The sequence below is a fragment of the Anabrus simplex genome, chromosome 4, assembly GCF_040414725.1.
Source record: "Anabrus simplex isolate iqAnaSimp1 chromosome 4, ASM4041472v1, whole genome shotgun sequence".
NCBI lineage: Eukaryota > Metazoa > Arthropoda > Insecta > Orthoptera > Tettigoniidae > Anabrus > Anabrus simplex.
This window is the reverse complement of record NC_090268.1, coordinates 289,528,172-289,546,324: the sequence shown is the minus strand read 5'-3', so window position 1 is coordinate 289,546,324 and position 18,153 is coordinate 289,528,172. Positions and strand designations below refer to the sequence as shown.

General features: G+C 37.2%; 1 protein-coding gene across 1 annotated transcript in view; it reads left to right on the top strand.

Moving 5' to 3' along the window:
- The window catches only part of Mcr (macroglobulin complement-related), a 940,753-nt gene that overhangs the window by 848,278 nt on the left and 74,322 nt on the right, over positions 1-18,153 (top strand). Inside the window, exons 11-16 of the mRNA XM_067145574.2 lie at positions 1,474-1,660; positions 2,345-2,520; positions 4,207-4,458; positions 7,375-7,524; positions 10,494-10,633; positions 15,985-16,151. Coding sequence (XP_067001675.2) covers positions 1,474-1,660; positions 2,345-2,520; positions 4,207-4,458; positions 7,375-7,524; positions 10,494-10,633; positions 15,985-16,151 — 1,072 coding nt within the window. The remainder of the gene's footprint in view (positions 1-1,473; positions 1,661-2,344; positions 2,521-4,206; positions 4,459-7,374; positions 7,525-10,493; positions 10,634-15,984; positions 16,152-18,153) is intronic.

The window sequence follows — 18,153 nt, the reverse complement described above, 5'->3', positions numbered from 1 at the left end:
AGGAAAATGAACGCAACAAACGTTGTGATGGTCCGCATATCTATATGTGGCTGGGAATGGATAAGCAGAGCATTGTGGGATACGAGTTATTACTCACGCACCATCAATATACACAAACTTAAAAAACATTAAAAGCAACATAAAAAAAGAAATATTTTTAGACCTGCCATTGGAAGTCAAAAGCATTTGTGAGAAAAGCTGATTAATTATTAAATACTGGAGGAAATTCTTAAGCAAACAGTGAAGCAAAAGTTACTATGCATGCAACTTGTAACCAGTAGATTCAACTCCGAGCGAGGCATGGCATGGCACAATTCTTGCGCTATCGCGGCAGTGTCGGAAGACTCCCTGCACTGGCCAGCTACTGATCCATATCACTGTACCCAATTCAAATACAAACTGATATCAAAAAAAGGGAATTCATTTGCGAATTTCACAATCGTTCGACATATAAAGATCACAACACGACCAAGAATGCAGTTTTTCAACCCCTCCGAGGCAAGAAAAAAAATGACCTTACAAAATTTATAACTTTTTCCTTGAAAACATAAAATTCTTAAATTTGTCAACAATGTATAAAACATCCCAGTGTATTTTGTGTTTAATCAGATGATAGGTTTTTGAGAAACAATGTCTTAAAGTTCATGCATAGTTGAAACACGTTTAAAAATAGGCACTTTTTGCCTTCTACCTGCAATAAGAAATATTAACCTACATGACTTAACATGAAATGAAACGAGGAAAACAGTGTTTTTGGATTTTCTGTACACCTATTGGTTATTTCATAAACAAACTCCAAACTCAAGTACATGTAATATTTTGGTCGACAATAGTTAATTCATCTAGCATGAAGGAAATAATCTTCCCATTATCGCATTGTTTATTTCATAAATCATGAGTATTACTATACAGTCGGTTATAGGAATTTCCATTTTGTAACAATATGTACATACTTCTATAATAGCAATTACCTTTTCTGAATCCAAAATATTGAGTACAAGGAAGCACTTCAAACCTGATGGTTCTTTGATAGCACCATGTCTACCTTTCTTGGGTATGAATGGCTATCATGGAGGTCACCATGACATCCTGTATTGGCCCAAATATAAGATAATGTGACACATATAAGACCAGTACAGATTTTGGAAGGATATTTTTAGAGAAAAATCATTATCTTATATTTGGGCCAACACAAGACGTCAGGGTGACACCCATGATAGCCATTCATACCCAAGAAATGCAGACATTGGTGCTATCAAAGAACCATCAGGTTTGAAGTGCTTCAGTGTACTCAAGATTTTGGCTTCAGAAAATGTAGTTGCTATTACAGAAGTATATAAATATTTTTCATATCACTGTGGATGAATGCTATTCTGATGCTCATTTTTCATGTAAATGACTTTGAACATCATATATTTAGGTATGATGGCTAATTTTTTATGGAAATTGTTCTCTTTTTTGTTTTCCCTACAGTTAGCAGTTTCATATCATGATGGTTCTCCTCTGCGTCGGGATCGCCTGAAGTATTCGCGGATGGAGATCCAGTCCAATGTGATTATGCAGGGAGGAGGACGAAGATCACTAGAAAATCAAGAACTGATGATGTCTACAGAGAGGGATGGGCTTTGGGAGATGAAAGTAGACCTGAAAAGTGCATTAGGTAACCTTAACAAAATTTCTGTAACTTATCATTGTTGTAACACAGGTTCATTTTATAACTTAGCAGCAGCAGCACCACCCCAGGCTACAACAAGCTGCCTCATTGACACTCATCTGCATGCTGATAAAAGAGACTAAAACTTTACCTGGTGCGAAAAGAGATGCTAGAAGTGACATTTTTCAGCTCTCAAACACAATTGGCATCTCCTAAACAGGTTTGCAGAGACTCTGGAAATCTTATCCTGTAGGATGTTCGATATAATGTGACGAATGTTTTCCTGTTGTAGTTTCTCTCTCGTACAATGGATACCTGGAAATTTTTGAAACTGGCACTCCATTAAAAGTTACAAACTAATTATGTTAATGTACAGTATTCTTATTCATTTCAGGTTGCCGAACATTGTAAGAGTGCTGATGATGCTTTTGACCATTTTTATGAATACAAGTATGTTACAATAAAGTACATTATTGTAACACATAATGTGTCACATTTTTTTGCTCACATAATTTATACACCCTTATTTCAAAACTGTTTGTTCCTCCAAAAATGTGTGAAAAAATATGTGAGTAAATTCAGTGTATACTGGCACTATTAGAGAATGGTACAGAAATCAAAATCTTTGTAAATGATTGATGTCACTTTCAAAATGATTTTTTAATTATTTTGTTGCTCTTTTGTTTACAGGCTTGGATGAAAACCCTCAGTCTAAGAAATTGCTTAACAACATTCAGGAGATGCGAATTGTTGCTTATTTCAAAGATCAGACCGGCGAGCAAGTGACTGCGGACCTCCTGCTCTTGTCGCACTACTCCCCTTTAAACCATCAGATTAAAGTATCAACCTCAACACGAGATGCCAAGGTGAGGAGAAAGAGTACTTTCGGAGTTCAAAGTTCTCTTCATGGATTGTTTGTATCGCTGTATGATTCTTATCTGTAAGTTTCTCACAGCATTTATCATTACAAGCTGGTTGTCACATTCCTTTATACATAAATGGTCATTCATTCTTTTTAAAGTCTTGTTGCTTTTATGTAAATAGCATCAGTACTCATGTGACAATGTGTTCTGAACATGAATAGGCATCCAGTTAGGAAATAGGCAAAACAAGAAAAGTCAAATTGTATATTAATGGTACCGGTAATAAAAAACAGGAATTTAGGACTGCTAAGGTATAGAGGTACAGTACATAATGGTAGCAGGTTATCAGGGTCCTTCAAACCAACATCACTACATAGAGAGGCTGAATTTATCCAGCTGCTATTTACAGTTCTTTACACGTTCACTTGTGCTTGTGTTTTCCACTCGACACAATTTTTACTCACAGATGTAACCAAACACACAGCCCTGTAATGTGTCAAACTCCTGCTCTCCTATATAGGCTCCACAATACAGCCTAATTCACAGTGTAATTCACTACACTGTTTGTCGCATTTCCTGTAATCAAGACTGTTTTACTCACTACTGGTTCACTCATGACTTATTGTCACTGTTTGCAACTGTTTTGTGACTCGCTCATGGCTGACTGATGACTGACCCCACTCCTTCAGCTGCACTCTTTATATAGACCTGCAGAAGATTCTTGTAGTTCCCATTTACAGATCAATCTTGGTGCCTTCTTTATTGTTTATCGGCTTACAGCTTCATCTAAGGAACTTTCTTATCACGAACATCAATGATTTGCAAGCATTATTGTTTTCCTACACACATTGTTGCAGGTACGCTGGCATTTTAACGTATAATTATACAGTCCTAAGAAAAAGAAAATATTAATAAGTTTCATTGCTAAATGCACCAGTAGTGACTTTCATGATACAACATACAAGTTGGCAGTGGTTTCTCATCACACAATTTACAGCAGATAATGCAAAGATGCAAGTTGAATGGTAACTGAAAGATGCTGTATCGGCAAACAGGGTCCCTACATGATATGGTTGGTGACACAGAATGCAATCCAGCACTTAAGAAAAAGCTATACATCACTACCTCCAGTATTAATTGGGAAGGAGCAGTTAAGATTGCTCCCATAGTTACCACACTTATGTGGCAGAGGGTATACAGCTTGGATGTCAATTTTGACAGTCCGTCAAACTCTATCAGATGGCAGACATCTGAGGTAGAGTTTAAAATTTTGTTCGGTCGACATAAAATGTGTTGCCAGAGATCTCATTTTTTAATGCTGACATTGTTTGAAATGGAGTGCTGAAGACTACCCTACAAAAATACGACTAACTGTACTGAGTTTGATCCTATAATCTTGGGACTTGGAGGCTGATGATCTACACTGATCTGCAAAGGGAGCTAAGATAAAATTTATAGAAGACGATATGGTGATAGCTACAAATATAGGGTTCAAAAAGGGTTTAGTGCACTTGCATCAATTTTGCCGGGCTTATGACCTTGTATGTTAGGCCCTTTAAACAACAAGCATCATCATCATCATCATCATCATCATCAGGCATCATTTTTAGTTTATACTCATATTTTTCAATCGCTTCTATGATGAAGATGATAATTATTATTATTCATTTATTTATTTCTATTTTTCAGGTTGGAGAATACGTCATTTTTCATGTTCAGAGCAATTTCTACATGGAGGTGTTCAACTATGTTGTAATGTCTAAAGGCCTCATTCTCCTGACAGGCCAAGAGAATATGCAGGATTCTATACGGACATTTGCTGTTACTCTGAGTGCAGAAATGGCACCTGCTGCTACTGTGGTAGTTTACCACATAGGTCGATATGGAGACATTGTAGCTGACAGTCTCACCTTCCCTGTGAATGGAATCTCACGAAATAATGTAAGAATCTAATGTAAAACCTGTAGTATTGATAGAACAGTACTTATTAACCCGTGAGGGATCGCGTCTGGTGGTTTCAATCATTTCTGTTTATTTTGATCAGTCCTTCCGCAAACTCGTCCATACTTCTGTCACACCACTGTTATCCCTCTCCACTCCTTCAGTGAGTGACAAGCTGGCTATCCGGTCGTTTCGTTTGCACGCAACTCCTCACGTTATCTGTCTTCGTTCTATTCTACTATACGCGATTCATGGCGTAGACTTATTTGTAATGCAGTAAGTGCACTGTTATCATTCATTGTTGAGTAGAGGGTGGAGGAACATTGTTTAGATGTGTGTTAAATGAAATTAAATATAACTAAATGTATTTTCCATAAACAGAACTTGAATTTTTATTTTCAACTTCATCAGCAAAAGGCAATCTCATTGTTGTAATTATTATGTTAAAAAGTGTTTGTGCTTAACTAGTATTATCTTATAGTATTGTAACAATAAATAGTGTATTAAGTAAGCGTTTGGTGCTTTATTGATTTCCGGTCGAAACAACCATAATATGCGACTCCTGGCGTTACACTCGACACGCAAAGCCAATTGTTATGACTCTTGTTACTCTCTCAGTAGGAAACTTTAGATCATTGTATAATACAGTCGAAATTGGTTATAACGGCTCCAAAGGGACCGCCAATCAACGGTCGTTATAGCTGATAGTCGCACGAACTGTTTTTCTTTTTCTCATTTTTGCTAAAAATATCATTTCTGTAAGTTTTAGTCTGCACATTTCCATGGTTAATTAACAAAATTTAATTAAACAAAAATATCACAAAAATAAGTATTGTATTTACAGTGAAGTATTTAAGGAGCAAGACAATGAGAAATTTCATTGGCTTTCGCTTGAGGAATACGTCCATTAATCGATACATTATTTGTTCTTTGCTGCTTAAACCATCCAAGTAAAGATTCTTCAATATCTTTGTGCTCAGATATTCTGGCCCACTTGACTTTCAAAGAATTTTCTTCGAAAAGAGACTGTATTTTCTCTCTGTCCTTCCAAATTGTAGAAATCATTCAGTGTGATACAATTCCTTCACTGTGCCTTATGTTTGTTTCCCAATTTTCTAATCACCCTTTTATGTTGTCTTTTCTTCAGTATTATACACTTCCCTTTTCTTTTTCATCTTCACAGCAATGCTTGACTTGATTATTTAACAGGCAGACTGATTTGAAGTCTACAGTAATAAGCGTTATATTGTTGTGAGCAATCGCCAAGTGCATAATAAAAAAAATCAAATTGGACGTTATAGCTGATACATTTCTCACAAAAATGTGATCAAAACCTATACGATATGTCGTAATAAGCGATGCCGCACTAAGCGATTTTTTTAAAATCCAGTGTTCACATAGGATTTAGATAGGTAGATTTCGCTATTATATACAGTGTGCTGTTAAAAGCGATGTCACTGTAAACTGTTTTGACTGTATAAATAATATTTTTTCAGCTGTTTTGCTTGTGCCAAAGACTTGGTCTTAACAGTAGACTGCACTGAAAGCTTGGAACTTGAAAAGAGGTGCAGTGAGTATGACATGAGATACTTTAGTATTTCCAAGTGATGTCAGTGGAGAAGAAATCGAAGAGGATTGAATGTCAGGTTGGGGAGGCTAAACTGGAACAGGTGGATCATTTCAAGTATTCTGGATGTGTATTCTTCTAGAATTGTAGTATACTAAGTGAAACTGAGCCTAGGTGTAGCAGAGCTAATGAAGTTGCGATCAGTGGTATTTTTCAGACAAACATTACCGTACGGGAGTGACAGTTGAGTGGACTCAGGATTTCTTATTCATGAGTTCAATGTAACAGACATGTAGTAGTTTGAATGATTGCTGGTTCAAACAGGTGAGAACAATGGTAGGAGGGTGCTCAGAATGAGAAGGCTAAATTAGAAATTAACTCTATGGATGAAACTGGGCAGGTAAACAGGCTTCAGTGGTGGATCATGTGAAGTGGATGGATGAGGAGGATAGGTTGTCTAGAAGAATAATGGACTCAGCCATGGATGGTAAGAGAAACAGATGGAGACCAACATGACAATGGTTAAACTCAGATTTTTAATGATTGTTTTAAAGATTTCAAGTTGTGTGGAACTAAACAAGGCTACTGAGCTAGTTGCAAAGAGAGGCATTCAGTTAATTCACAGATGCTTACAGACTTACAGTAACACTAAATAACAGGTTTTTTTTTTTCTTTTTACATGTTGTTTTACGTCGCACAGACATGGATAGGTCTTATGGCGAGAATGGGAATGGGATAGAAAAGGCCTAAGAGTGCGAAGGAAGCAGCCATGGCCATAATTAAGGTACAATATCGATATTTGCCTGGTGTGAAAATGGGAAACCACAGTAAACCATCTTCAGGGCTGCGGGCAGTGGGGTTCGAACCCACTATCTCCCAAATGCAAGTGCACAGTTGCGCGCCCCTAACCGCACGGCCAACTCGCCCTGATAACTCAGTGTCTCCGAACACCGTAAAAGTTATTAGTAGGACGTAAAACCAAATCACATTATTATTGTACGTATGAAGGTGTGTTTTGAGTTTTCACTTTCAGAGTAAGTGAACATTGGCTTTTGTCTGTAATTTTCTTGGTGTTTCATTATTCATTTTAGACATAAATCAAGAGAGGAAAATTTACAAACAAGATGGGTGCCTTTCAAATACGGAGTATAATCCACAAATTCAGATATAAAATATTTCCCATTATTAGTCGTGTCGGAAAATTCTCTTTGTATATTCGTCTTCAGCACCATTATTATTCTTTATAGATACAGTTGTGCCCTAACTTTGCATTGTCTGAAATCACTACTGAATGTGCTTCGATGTTAACAGTTCCTGCATTTCTTTTATTTTATTGTTGTACATTTCAGTTCACTGTATTCATCAACAACAGAAAGGCAAGAACAGGGGAGAGAGTAGAGGTTGCTATTTATGGCGAACCAGGAGCTTATGTTGGATTATCGGGAATTGATCGAGCTTTCTATGCTATGCAAGCTGGCAATGAATTATCGTATTCAAAGGTAAGTTTGTTATGAATTATGACTTTTAATGAATGAATTGTATTGAATGAGTATTACAGAGTATTGGATGTCCCTTCCCTTTTCTTATCTTTGTCTTTTACCACCTGTATTCATGTTTCTTTTTTCCTGTCTTTCTTTGGTTTTCTTCTTCTCCTACACTTCCTGCATAAAAATTGAAGATCTGTCACGATGGCTCCTCAGCGAGAGTTGATTGTACTCCCCTTGGAAAGGAGAGAGCCCATTAATACAAAGACAGCAGTGTCTGAAGACGGAGATGTCCTTGTAATGTTTGTGTTTTCACATTGGTCCTCAACTACTACTATTAATACTACTACTACTACTACTTCCACTACTACTACTACTCAAATAGCTGGAATACTATGATGAACCAGTATGTTACGTACCAGCAGTATCTGAAAATATATGAATCAGAGGAATGGCATGCTAAGGAAGAAAGTTTTCTAACACCCCAGCTAATTCCCGACAATATTCAGTCAGGCTTTTATACTCGGTACACAGCAGTAATCCCATCTATCGGAGTTGAGTGGCAGCATAAGAGATAAAGAACATCACTACAAACAATGGTCAATGTAATGTTATTGTTGATCAATGTTGGCGCTTTCGATATTGTAGGCCTTCACATTTAGTTTTCTTCCGACTCTGAAATACCACTCTTATCATAGTCGGTATGGTAAAACTGAATAAAACATAAATGATTGGAAATTGTATTCTACATAACAACTTTTCGATAGGACCAATAACATAGGTATTTAAAAATTAAATTTTAGGCACCTTCCCCTAAACTACAATTCTTCCAAGGTGAATAAAATTGTTTATAGCTTAGACTGTAGTTTCTTATTCCCCGACTGTATATACCGATTTTAATTAAATTCTGTTAACCCATTCTCATAGCTCGGCGTTAATATGGACTTAGCAACAAAAATACAAATTCATAAATATCTGTGTTATCATAACCGGTACGGTAAAAATGGATAAGACATAAATGATCGGAAATTTAATTCTATATAACTTTAGTTAAACTACCATTTCACCCAGTGTGAATAAAATGATTTATAGCCTAGATTGTAGTGGCTCATTCCCCGACTTTATGTACCGATTTTCATTAAATCTCTTCAGCCGTTTTCTTGTGATGCGTGTACATACATACATACATACATACAGACATATATACATACAGACAGACAGAAATTATGGAAAAGTAAAAAGTGCATTTCCTTGTTACTGCGGACATGACCGATACAGAAATACGGTACCATTCTTCTCAAATTCTGAGCAATGTACAGACAAAACTCTTATATATGTCTAGATAACCACTTGCAATATGGTCCTGTTAGTAACTACTGTAAATAATCCATTTGAGAAAGTGTTATCTTTGAAGACTGTTTTGTGACAGAGTGAATTTTTAAATCGAACTAACAAACATGTAGAGATGTATAGGGGTTGCCAAATTGCTGAATAGCCTTGTCGCTAGACATTTCCAATACAGTCCTGTCTCATCAGCATTTTCAATTTGATAAGGTTTTAAAATTTCATTTTGCACCAGTTCTTGAAATTCAGTCCAGAAAGAATCTGCCATCACTATGTTGGCACTAAGCTGCTCACCCTGCATAGTAAGTTCATGGATCCCATGATGCTGCTTAAATCTTGTGAGCCATCCCGACAAAGTGTAAAACTCTTCCTCTAATTCCAATGCCTCGTAGAATAGCTTGGCTTTCTCTGCACATATTATACCGGTGATGATAAGCCCTTCTTCATCTTTTTATGGCTGAACCAAGGAAGTGTGATATCTAACTCTTCCAATGTTGACTTTTTTCAATTTATACCGTTTGAAGGTCCAACACTGTTATTACTGTTCTTTACAAATTCCTCCAGCTTTGGAGAGTTGTGCAGAGTTTGTATTCTTATTCCATAATCTGCTGCGAGCTTGGCAGCTGACTTTCCCTGTTCAAATTTTTTAATGAAAAGTTTAGTTTTATTGCATATTTCTGCCATGACGTGTTAAACATGAAGATCATGCAGACTGATTAACAACCAAAAACTGAGCTTGTTTTAAATTTTCACAGAACAGCTAATTCAACAACAATGGATATGGTTGCCTAATCGGTTACTAAATGATTTATTGCTGTCATAAAGGCTACATTTCTTAACAACTGAAATTGTTGAAAGCCTAGCCTAGTTCACCAACTTTTTTTTTAAAAACGTTGCACACTAATAATTGAGACTGCATTGTAGTGTGAAATATTGTTTTACCAAAATCTGAAAATTTGTTTTACCAAAATTTGCGAAGGTGGGTGGGGGTAGTGAGGAATATATCAGTTGTGTGTGACCATTCAGGTTGGTTTAGTTGGCTTTTTTGTGTGATTTGTATTTTTATTGCCTCCTGTATGTTTAATGGTTTCCTTTTGTTTTCATTGTGTAAAATGTTAAGATCTGTATTGATAGGAAGGAATGAATTATAGATTAAACATCTGTGGAGTATCAATAATTTTGTATTTAAAAATCTTGTCTGCTGAAAAGTTTAAGATTTTTAGTTGGCATTAGTTTCATACTAAACCTTCCTATTGTAACCAATTGATGCCGCTGAGTAGTGGAGAACTCTACAGGGTCTGTCAGGAGTAGTATGTGAATGGCTGTAAGGAAACTGTTACTTTTAAAAAAAAACTTACATTACTTTGTTAGTAAAATACTTTTTGAATTTATATTGGAATAGATTAATTCTTTTTCGTTTGCTGCTTTTTCCACACTTTGGTGGGTTCATGTTTCTGAACTGTGTTGCTCAAGTGGATTTGGTTCTGATGCCAACCCTGTTTGGAGGATTTGTTAGGTTAATTAATCTTTTATATTATGTTCATAAAGAGTGCTTGTTCTAATAACTATAAAACTTTTGTTATATTTGTGAGAAATTTGTTCCACTTCTGGCTCTTAGTAATGCTTTAATGCTTATGCAGGTTTTATCAAAAATGGCAAGGTTTGATGAAGAAACAAATGGAACCTATGCTCATACTTGGACATCTCATGAAGGAGATCCTGATGAAATGGTTTACTTCCCATCATCAACATTTGGTATTGATGCTAATCGGACATTTGAGTGAGTAACAGCTATGTACACTGCTCTAATTTCAATATCCACCTTTTCATACTTTTAGCTTTGTGTTGTAGCTAGGTACTTGTAGCCTCTTCATACAGCTTATTGTTGCTATCAAGTAATATTCTAGAAAAAAAGAGAATCAGTAATTTAAAAACAAAGGAAACTACTGAATATTTATGTTTGAGAGGGGATGGAATAGCCAAGTGACATCATCATTAGCTTTTCACTAAAGTGGCTGTGGTTTAATCTCAGCCAATCCGTAGGGATTTTTTGAAATGAAAGTTTGTATCTCTTTGGTTTGGATTTCACATAGAACTGGAGGTCCTGCGGCTATGATCATGTCATCAGTCATCATCATCATCATCATCATCATTTCCCATTATTCAGCTATAGCCGGGTAGGGGTAAATAAGGTTCCTCTCCACTTTCTTCGGTCCTCCCACCACTCTTCCTCTACCACTGTGTCCCAGTCCAGATTTCTTTCTCTAATACTGCATTGGACGGTGTCCTTCCATCTCAATCAAGGTCGTCTGTGGCCTCTTCTTCCTTGCATTTGTATTTCCATCACCTGTTTTGGCATTCTTTCATCACTCATTCACTTTATGAGCCCAAACCATCTTAGTCAGCCCTTCTCTATTCTGTCATTAATTTTTTTCACTCCAATTTCTTCCCAAATTTTCTCATTCTTTATTTTGTCTCTTCTACTCTTGTGTATCATACTCCTCAAGAACTTCATTTTGCATAAAACTACAGTAATGCATATGGTGTTCCTTAGTGTTAACCAATAGCAAAGATAAAAGCTGGCAGAAAGTCTTATCTTAAATTTTTATGGTGGATCAGATCTGTGTGTTGAGTTTTCTTGGTAGTGAAATTGTTCTGGAATTGATGGTCAGTCAGCAGTTCCTTTACAGGCTTTTCCTCGATGGTATTTTTGCTAGCTTGTATAAGTCTTTATTGGCTATAGTATTATGTGAGTTTATTTTTTGGCCCCTTTGAGAGTACTCCTACTCTCTACCAAACGAAACATACCTATAACAAAGGGATTTTTTTTTTTTTTTTTGTATCGGAGCAACTTGGCTACCAAAATATTGTGTGCACCAAGAGAATTTCAATTTTCTGGCTACCATACTATACGCGAACCTTTTCTTGATACCAGGTTTTACGTGGGTGAGGGGTAAGGAGAGAGCTGGCTACCAAAATACTGTGTGCACCAAGAGAATTTCAATTTTCTGGCTGCCACACTATACGCGAACCTTTTCTTGATACCGGGTTTTACATGGGTGAGGGGTAAGGAGAGAGCTCTCCCAGTTCCGGTTATACTGCCAACTGAATGTAAATGAAATCTGAATAGAATCGATAACATGATCGATCAATATGAATTTTCTAAACTTTTATTATCTTAAGCCAACAACTGTGTCACACACACATTATATAACATTATATAACATTTCTCGATGCAAATCTTGTTCCTAGCATGAATTCTATAGTTTGGCTTTGCTGCGTAAATAATAACAGTATTAGTACGTAATCTGTACGCCAGATGTCTCATGGCGATGCATAACCGATTCATGGTTTGTGTTTCAAAGGTTGCCAAAACGACTCGAAGATAACCGAGGTCTACTGATTCAGCACTAGGGAGCTCAGGTATCAAGAAAAGGTTCGCGTATAGTTCTGTCAAATTATTTTAATGTCTAAATTAGGTGTATACCCCTCATTTTTGGTATCGTGTTTCTCTTCATGAAACCAAGAAGAAAATAGTTGATATTATTTTTAAAAATTCCAAACAGTACATAGTCCATTCATTTTGGACTTTCACAAGGTGTTCTTTTACAACATGACTGCAGAAAAAGAGTCTCCAAACTTTAAATTTACTGTCTTATTTTTGAACTGTAAGTGCAAATGGGATAACTTTGTGCTCTTCCATGACCCCTTTTCAGAAGTCATAATGCTGTATGGCGTTCCCCTCTAGTGACTGAGTCGCTACCTAGAGACCGGTCAGCATGTGTAATACACTGCCGAGCAAAAAATATGCAGCACTTCAGAATTTTCAAAGATAGTGATTTATTTTATTAAAATCAATAACTAACTTGTGTGGGTTGTTCTTATCTTTATCACTGTCATTTAACACACTACTAATGTGATATCCAGAGCAATTTTCATTGAGAGAATTGAGATTTTATAGCAAATTATTCATAAGGATACAGAAATTGCTAAAATCACCCTTGTGTGTATCAAAATTTAATATTGTTTAAGGACAGTTAATTTTTTAATTTCCTTTCATTCAAAAGTGACAGTTATTATTGCACTGCATTTCTGCACTATAACATACACTTTCAGAAAGTTGTGTTGCCACGTCTGGTACGAATCACAGCTTCCATCCTTTGAGGCATACTCCTGATGAGTGCCGCAATGTCCTCTTGGGGAATGAGCTCCCAGTCTTCTTGAAGGACTTCCCGCAGCTCCTGCATAGTCTCTGGACAATGACTATGCACTTTTTGTCCCAAAACATCCCATAGATGCTCAATCGGGTTGAGATCCGGACTGCGTGGAGGCCATTGCATCAGTTGGATACCTACTTCCTCGAGGTACTGAAGGACACATCTTGCAACATGAGGGCACACATTGTCCTCCATTAGCACAAAATAGTCACCAATGAAATGTGCTAAAGGAACAACGTTCTTCAAGGTAACGACGGGCCATAAGTGACCCGCCTTCCACGAAGATGAGTTATGTTCGAGCAGCCAAGGAGCTCCCCACACCATTACAGAACCGCCATTGAAAGGTATCTGTGAAGAAAAGTTGCATTGGGAATATCTTTCTCCACGTCTCTTCCACACCCTTTCTCGTCCATTTGGGGATCTGAGGCTAAACCGAGATTCATCCATGAAGAAAACTGTCCCGTTTGTTTTATCAACCCAATCCCGATGATCTCTTGCGAAACGTAAGTGATTCTGTCGATGCTGACACGTAAGATCTAGGCCATTAGCAGGTCTTCTGGGGTAGAGTTGAGCATCACATAAGCTTCTCCTCACTGTCCACTCACTGACATTCACACCTCGTACCTATTCAAGCCTACTTCTGGCTAGAACCACAGTACTATGCCGGTCACGCAGAATTTGAAGGCACAAGAACTGGTCATCCCTTGCAGAAGTTGACCTTCTCCTACCAGATCCTGACCTGCGAGTGTATAAACCCACTTCCCGATAACTTCATTGTTTTTGAACCTCTGAATTGTACTGAAATGGTTGATGGAGCGCAGTGTACCAACGCAGCCACGTAACGCAAGCTGCGCCCATCCTCTACTAACACTACTATTTCGGCATCTTCTGAGCTCAGCGGCATCTTCACCCAGTAGCGCTCTGCTGTAAGTAGTGTAAGTGCTGTCTAATACTGATCAGAAGGTCAGAGATTTCCCTCCATCACACTTGGAGGTAATGAAGGTACAGAAACAAAGATGTGCATTCTTATAATAGGTGGTAACTTTCACCTGCAGAGCACTATACCTTTGGGATGGTCTATTGTTCGCTATTATTGCCTATTGTTGAGTTCATTCCATTCAACAATCTTTGATAACATTTCGTAAGATCCAGTACATAGTAAAAAGTTTCATAGGAGGGTATGAGGAATGTTAAAATTTATATTTCAAAATCAAAATCAAATCAAAATCTCTTTATTTGCAAATGAGGTGCCTACCTCGGTGGCAAATGGTACACTAAAATACATTATTGTCAAGCACTAAATATTAAATTAACAAGAGAACAAAATTTTCCTATAATACAATATTATACAATTTACGCTAACAATTTTTTCTATTAAACACACAGCTCATCCTTAGTAAATTTATATTGTTTACAAAATTCTACTAATAATATCTCCTGTACTACTTACAAATATAGTCAACTGATATACTTTATGTGGAATTACTTCAAATGATACTGTACAACTGGTATAAGATTAAAATTTACATTGCATTTATTTACTTTTTTCTGTTTTCCTTTACCCATTCCGGAACCTAAGTAGCATAACGACCTGCTGCGTCTTAACCAGAGCCCCTTTTGCCACCACTTTTCAGAGTTCCTGAAGGGCCTTCACAGTTACCGTAGCGGTCCCAGGGTCCTCGAAGTCCCCACTGTACTTCACCCCTACAGGCAGTCCCCTACTATGGCTGTCCAAACTCCTTAGACTAGGGGATGGAGTTAATTTATTCACACACATTTTTTTATTTACATTAACCTGCACTGGTCGAATGCCCTCTAACACTTCATTTATTTTCTCTGTTGCTGTTTATTCTCTTCTTGAATATCTGTACAGATTTTGGAAAAGGATCAAACACTACCCCTGGTAAACTGTTCCACTCCTTTACACCCTTCCCAATGAATGAAAATTTACCCCAATCGCTTCTGCTAAAATTTCTTCTAATTTTACATTTGTGGTCAGTCCTGCTGATATAATTATTTTCCAACTGAAGCCTCTCACGGATATCTCCCCATGCTGCTTCTCCTGTATAGGTTCTATATAACCCTATAAGTCTAGTTTTCTCCCTTCTCTTACTTAAAGTTTCCCACCCAAGTTCCTTTAACATTTCTGATACACTACTCTTTCTCCGGAAATCCCCTGTTACAAATCTTGCTGCTTTCCTCTGCACACTGTCTATTTCTTTTATTAGGTATTCTTGGTGAGGATCCCAAACACTGTTTGCATATTCCAATAATGGACGAACCATACTTAGGTAACTTTTCTCTTTTAATTCTTTGTTGTATCCTTTTATCACAGTTTTTCAAATATCTTGAGGTGTTAAGTTTTTTTTGCTCGGAATTGTACTAATGATGTTTGTCATGAAGAAACTTTGCCACTGGTGTTAACAAATAGTTTGATAATTTCTGAAAAAAAAAATTTAAAAAATGGAACGGTTAATGTTTGATTGACATTGAAAATGTCATTTTTCCTGAAGGGCACTGCAGTTTGGTATTTGCTCCAACAGAGAGTTTGTCCTCTGATAGATGGACATGAACTGATCTTTGACTCATATTTGACAATACTTTGGCCCCTTCCATTTCATAATTTCATATCCATAGCAGAGATACACAAGCCTGTTTGATATAGTATCACTAGAACATGAAGGGAATATCGTGGCACTAGAAATTTATGTAGTTTTCACAGTTTTTCTTCAGCTTGTCATTTATTAAAAGTCTGTGAACCAGTGAATAATCCCAAAACAGGTGAATTATGTACTGTCTTTGTATCCCTAGAGGTGGCTTTAGTTGTTGTAAGTCTCTCACCTTTCCTTAAATGTTCCAGTCAACTTGCTTCAGTTAACCTATTTTCCTGAGACATTATCTTGTGTTCGGATAGGTACCTGGGCCTGATTGTATTCAGTGATATAATACTTCCTCGGAGACAAAGCTTCTGCAACTTGACACAAGGTTTCCATGAATGCCTGAATGGCCGCCAGTGTTACATAGAAGCAAAGAAGTGTGACGGACAGTTTGACTGTGAGGATGGAACAGATGAGGCTAACTGTAAGTATTCATTACCTTATTTTAGCTACCTTTTTCATTAGTGAAAAATTTGGGTAATTCATATCCTCATACAATACAGCAGAACCTCAGTGCATCATTTCTGGGACTATCGTTTTCCTGTATTATTTGTTCAATTTATTCAGTCTTGACAGTGTTCCATATAAACCAATGTTTAATTTATCCACATCTATAGTTCCTTGAACTATCGTTTTATTGCATTGATTGTAAAAAAATGAATTTTCCTCGGCCACAATTTTCCTGCTTTGATTGTGAGAAAAATATACACAACAGTTTGTTTTGAATTTAAAGAACTACTGTAGCATAGACTAGCGGCAACTTGTTACATGAGAATGTACGAGTGATTCTGAGTTGCTAGTTGAGCAAGTGTCTCGGCTGGAGCAAGGATCATGTAGGCTGGAGTGCAGTGCTCTGGTTATTCATGCACAACCATACTATGTAACCATGCCTACAAGCCCCCTGGAGCCAAGGCTTCTGCTCGAAGTGCCAAGGCACCATTATGCTGTTTCATTTCATTCTGAGTGGTCCTGTGCTGTGTCTTGGTTGTGTGTGGCAGTTACAATATTATCTGTCATTCCTAATTACATTCCGTTTTTCTCATTTTTGTTCCTGTGTATTGTTATTTAAAACATGTCACTTCCCATAAAAAAGTAAGAACTCTGGAAGAACAGTTGTAAATTATATAATAAGTTGAAACAAATCCGTTCAAAAAAAAGGAGTAGATATTGCTAAATGTCTTGGGTGGGCTTCAACTTTAAACTCCATATTTGTCCAGAAAAGAGAAAAAATGGATAAATGTGGCAGTTAAAGAAAAAACCAGGGGAGAATCTATGTTCTCTGAGCTGGTACCATCACTTTGTACCAGCAAGCAAGGCCTTTCAGTATCCCTATAGATGGAAACCGTGTTACGAGTAAAAGCCAAGAAGATAGCTGCAAGATTTAACATTGATAATTTTGCTACATTGAATGGACTAATATTCAAGAAGGTTTCTGAAGAAAGTGCTTTTGTGGACATGGAAGATAAAGGACCTGTGGTTTGAGAGACTGCCATTGCTGCTGGATGTGTGCGAGTTGCATGACATGTATAATGCAGATGAGACCAGATGGTTTTTACAACATCCTTCTGGATAGAAGATTAGCGCTGAAGGGTGAATCTTGCCATGGGGAGAAAAGTTCAGAGCAACTAACCATTCTGCTGTATCTCAGCAGTGAAGGTAGTGATAAGAGAGTGCCAGTCATAGTGGGAAAGTCATTAAAACCACATTGTTTTAAGAACTCAAAAAAACTACCCTTGAAATATTGATTGTTAAAACAAAAAGGCTTGGATGACCACTGAAATTTGTTCACTGTTTTTAAGGTCATTCATTGCCTCTATGGGTACACTAGGAAGAAAAGCCATGCTCTTTGTGGATAATAACTGTGCCACTCATCCACAGGACACATCATTTCTTCGTAATGTGAATGTTGTGCATTTCACCCCAAATTGTGGCTGCATGTTGCAGCCTGTTGATCTTGGGGTAATAAAATGTTTCAAGTGACTGCATTGTAAGCACCTAGTGCAAACAGCTGTCTACTTGCTGGATGCCAGGAAAGAAGTGAGCAAGAAAATCTACTTTCTACAAGCAATTCATTTCACAATGGCAGCTTTGCAGCAGGTGTCCCAACCTACTGTAGTGACTGTTTTCATAAAGGTGGTTTCAGGTGTCAGCTATGCATGGCAGAAATAGGCCCTGCTGAAAATCCCTGTGAACGGTGAAGATAGTGATAATGATGCCTTTGATATAGATTGGAAACAATTAAGGGGCAAAAATGACAGACTCCGTAGATTTTGAAGATTAGGGATGGGACAAATTGTTACTTTCTAGTATTATGTCCCTGTGTATCTGTTACAATGTAGTATTAGGTTGGAGTATTAGAAAATGAAAATAACATAATAAAAGTTGCAGGTTAATTTTGGGGAGGAACAGTCACTCTATTCTATCTG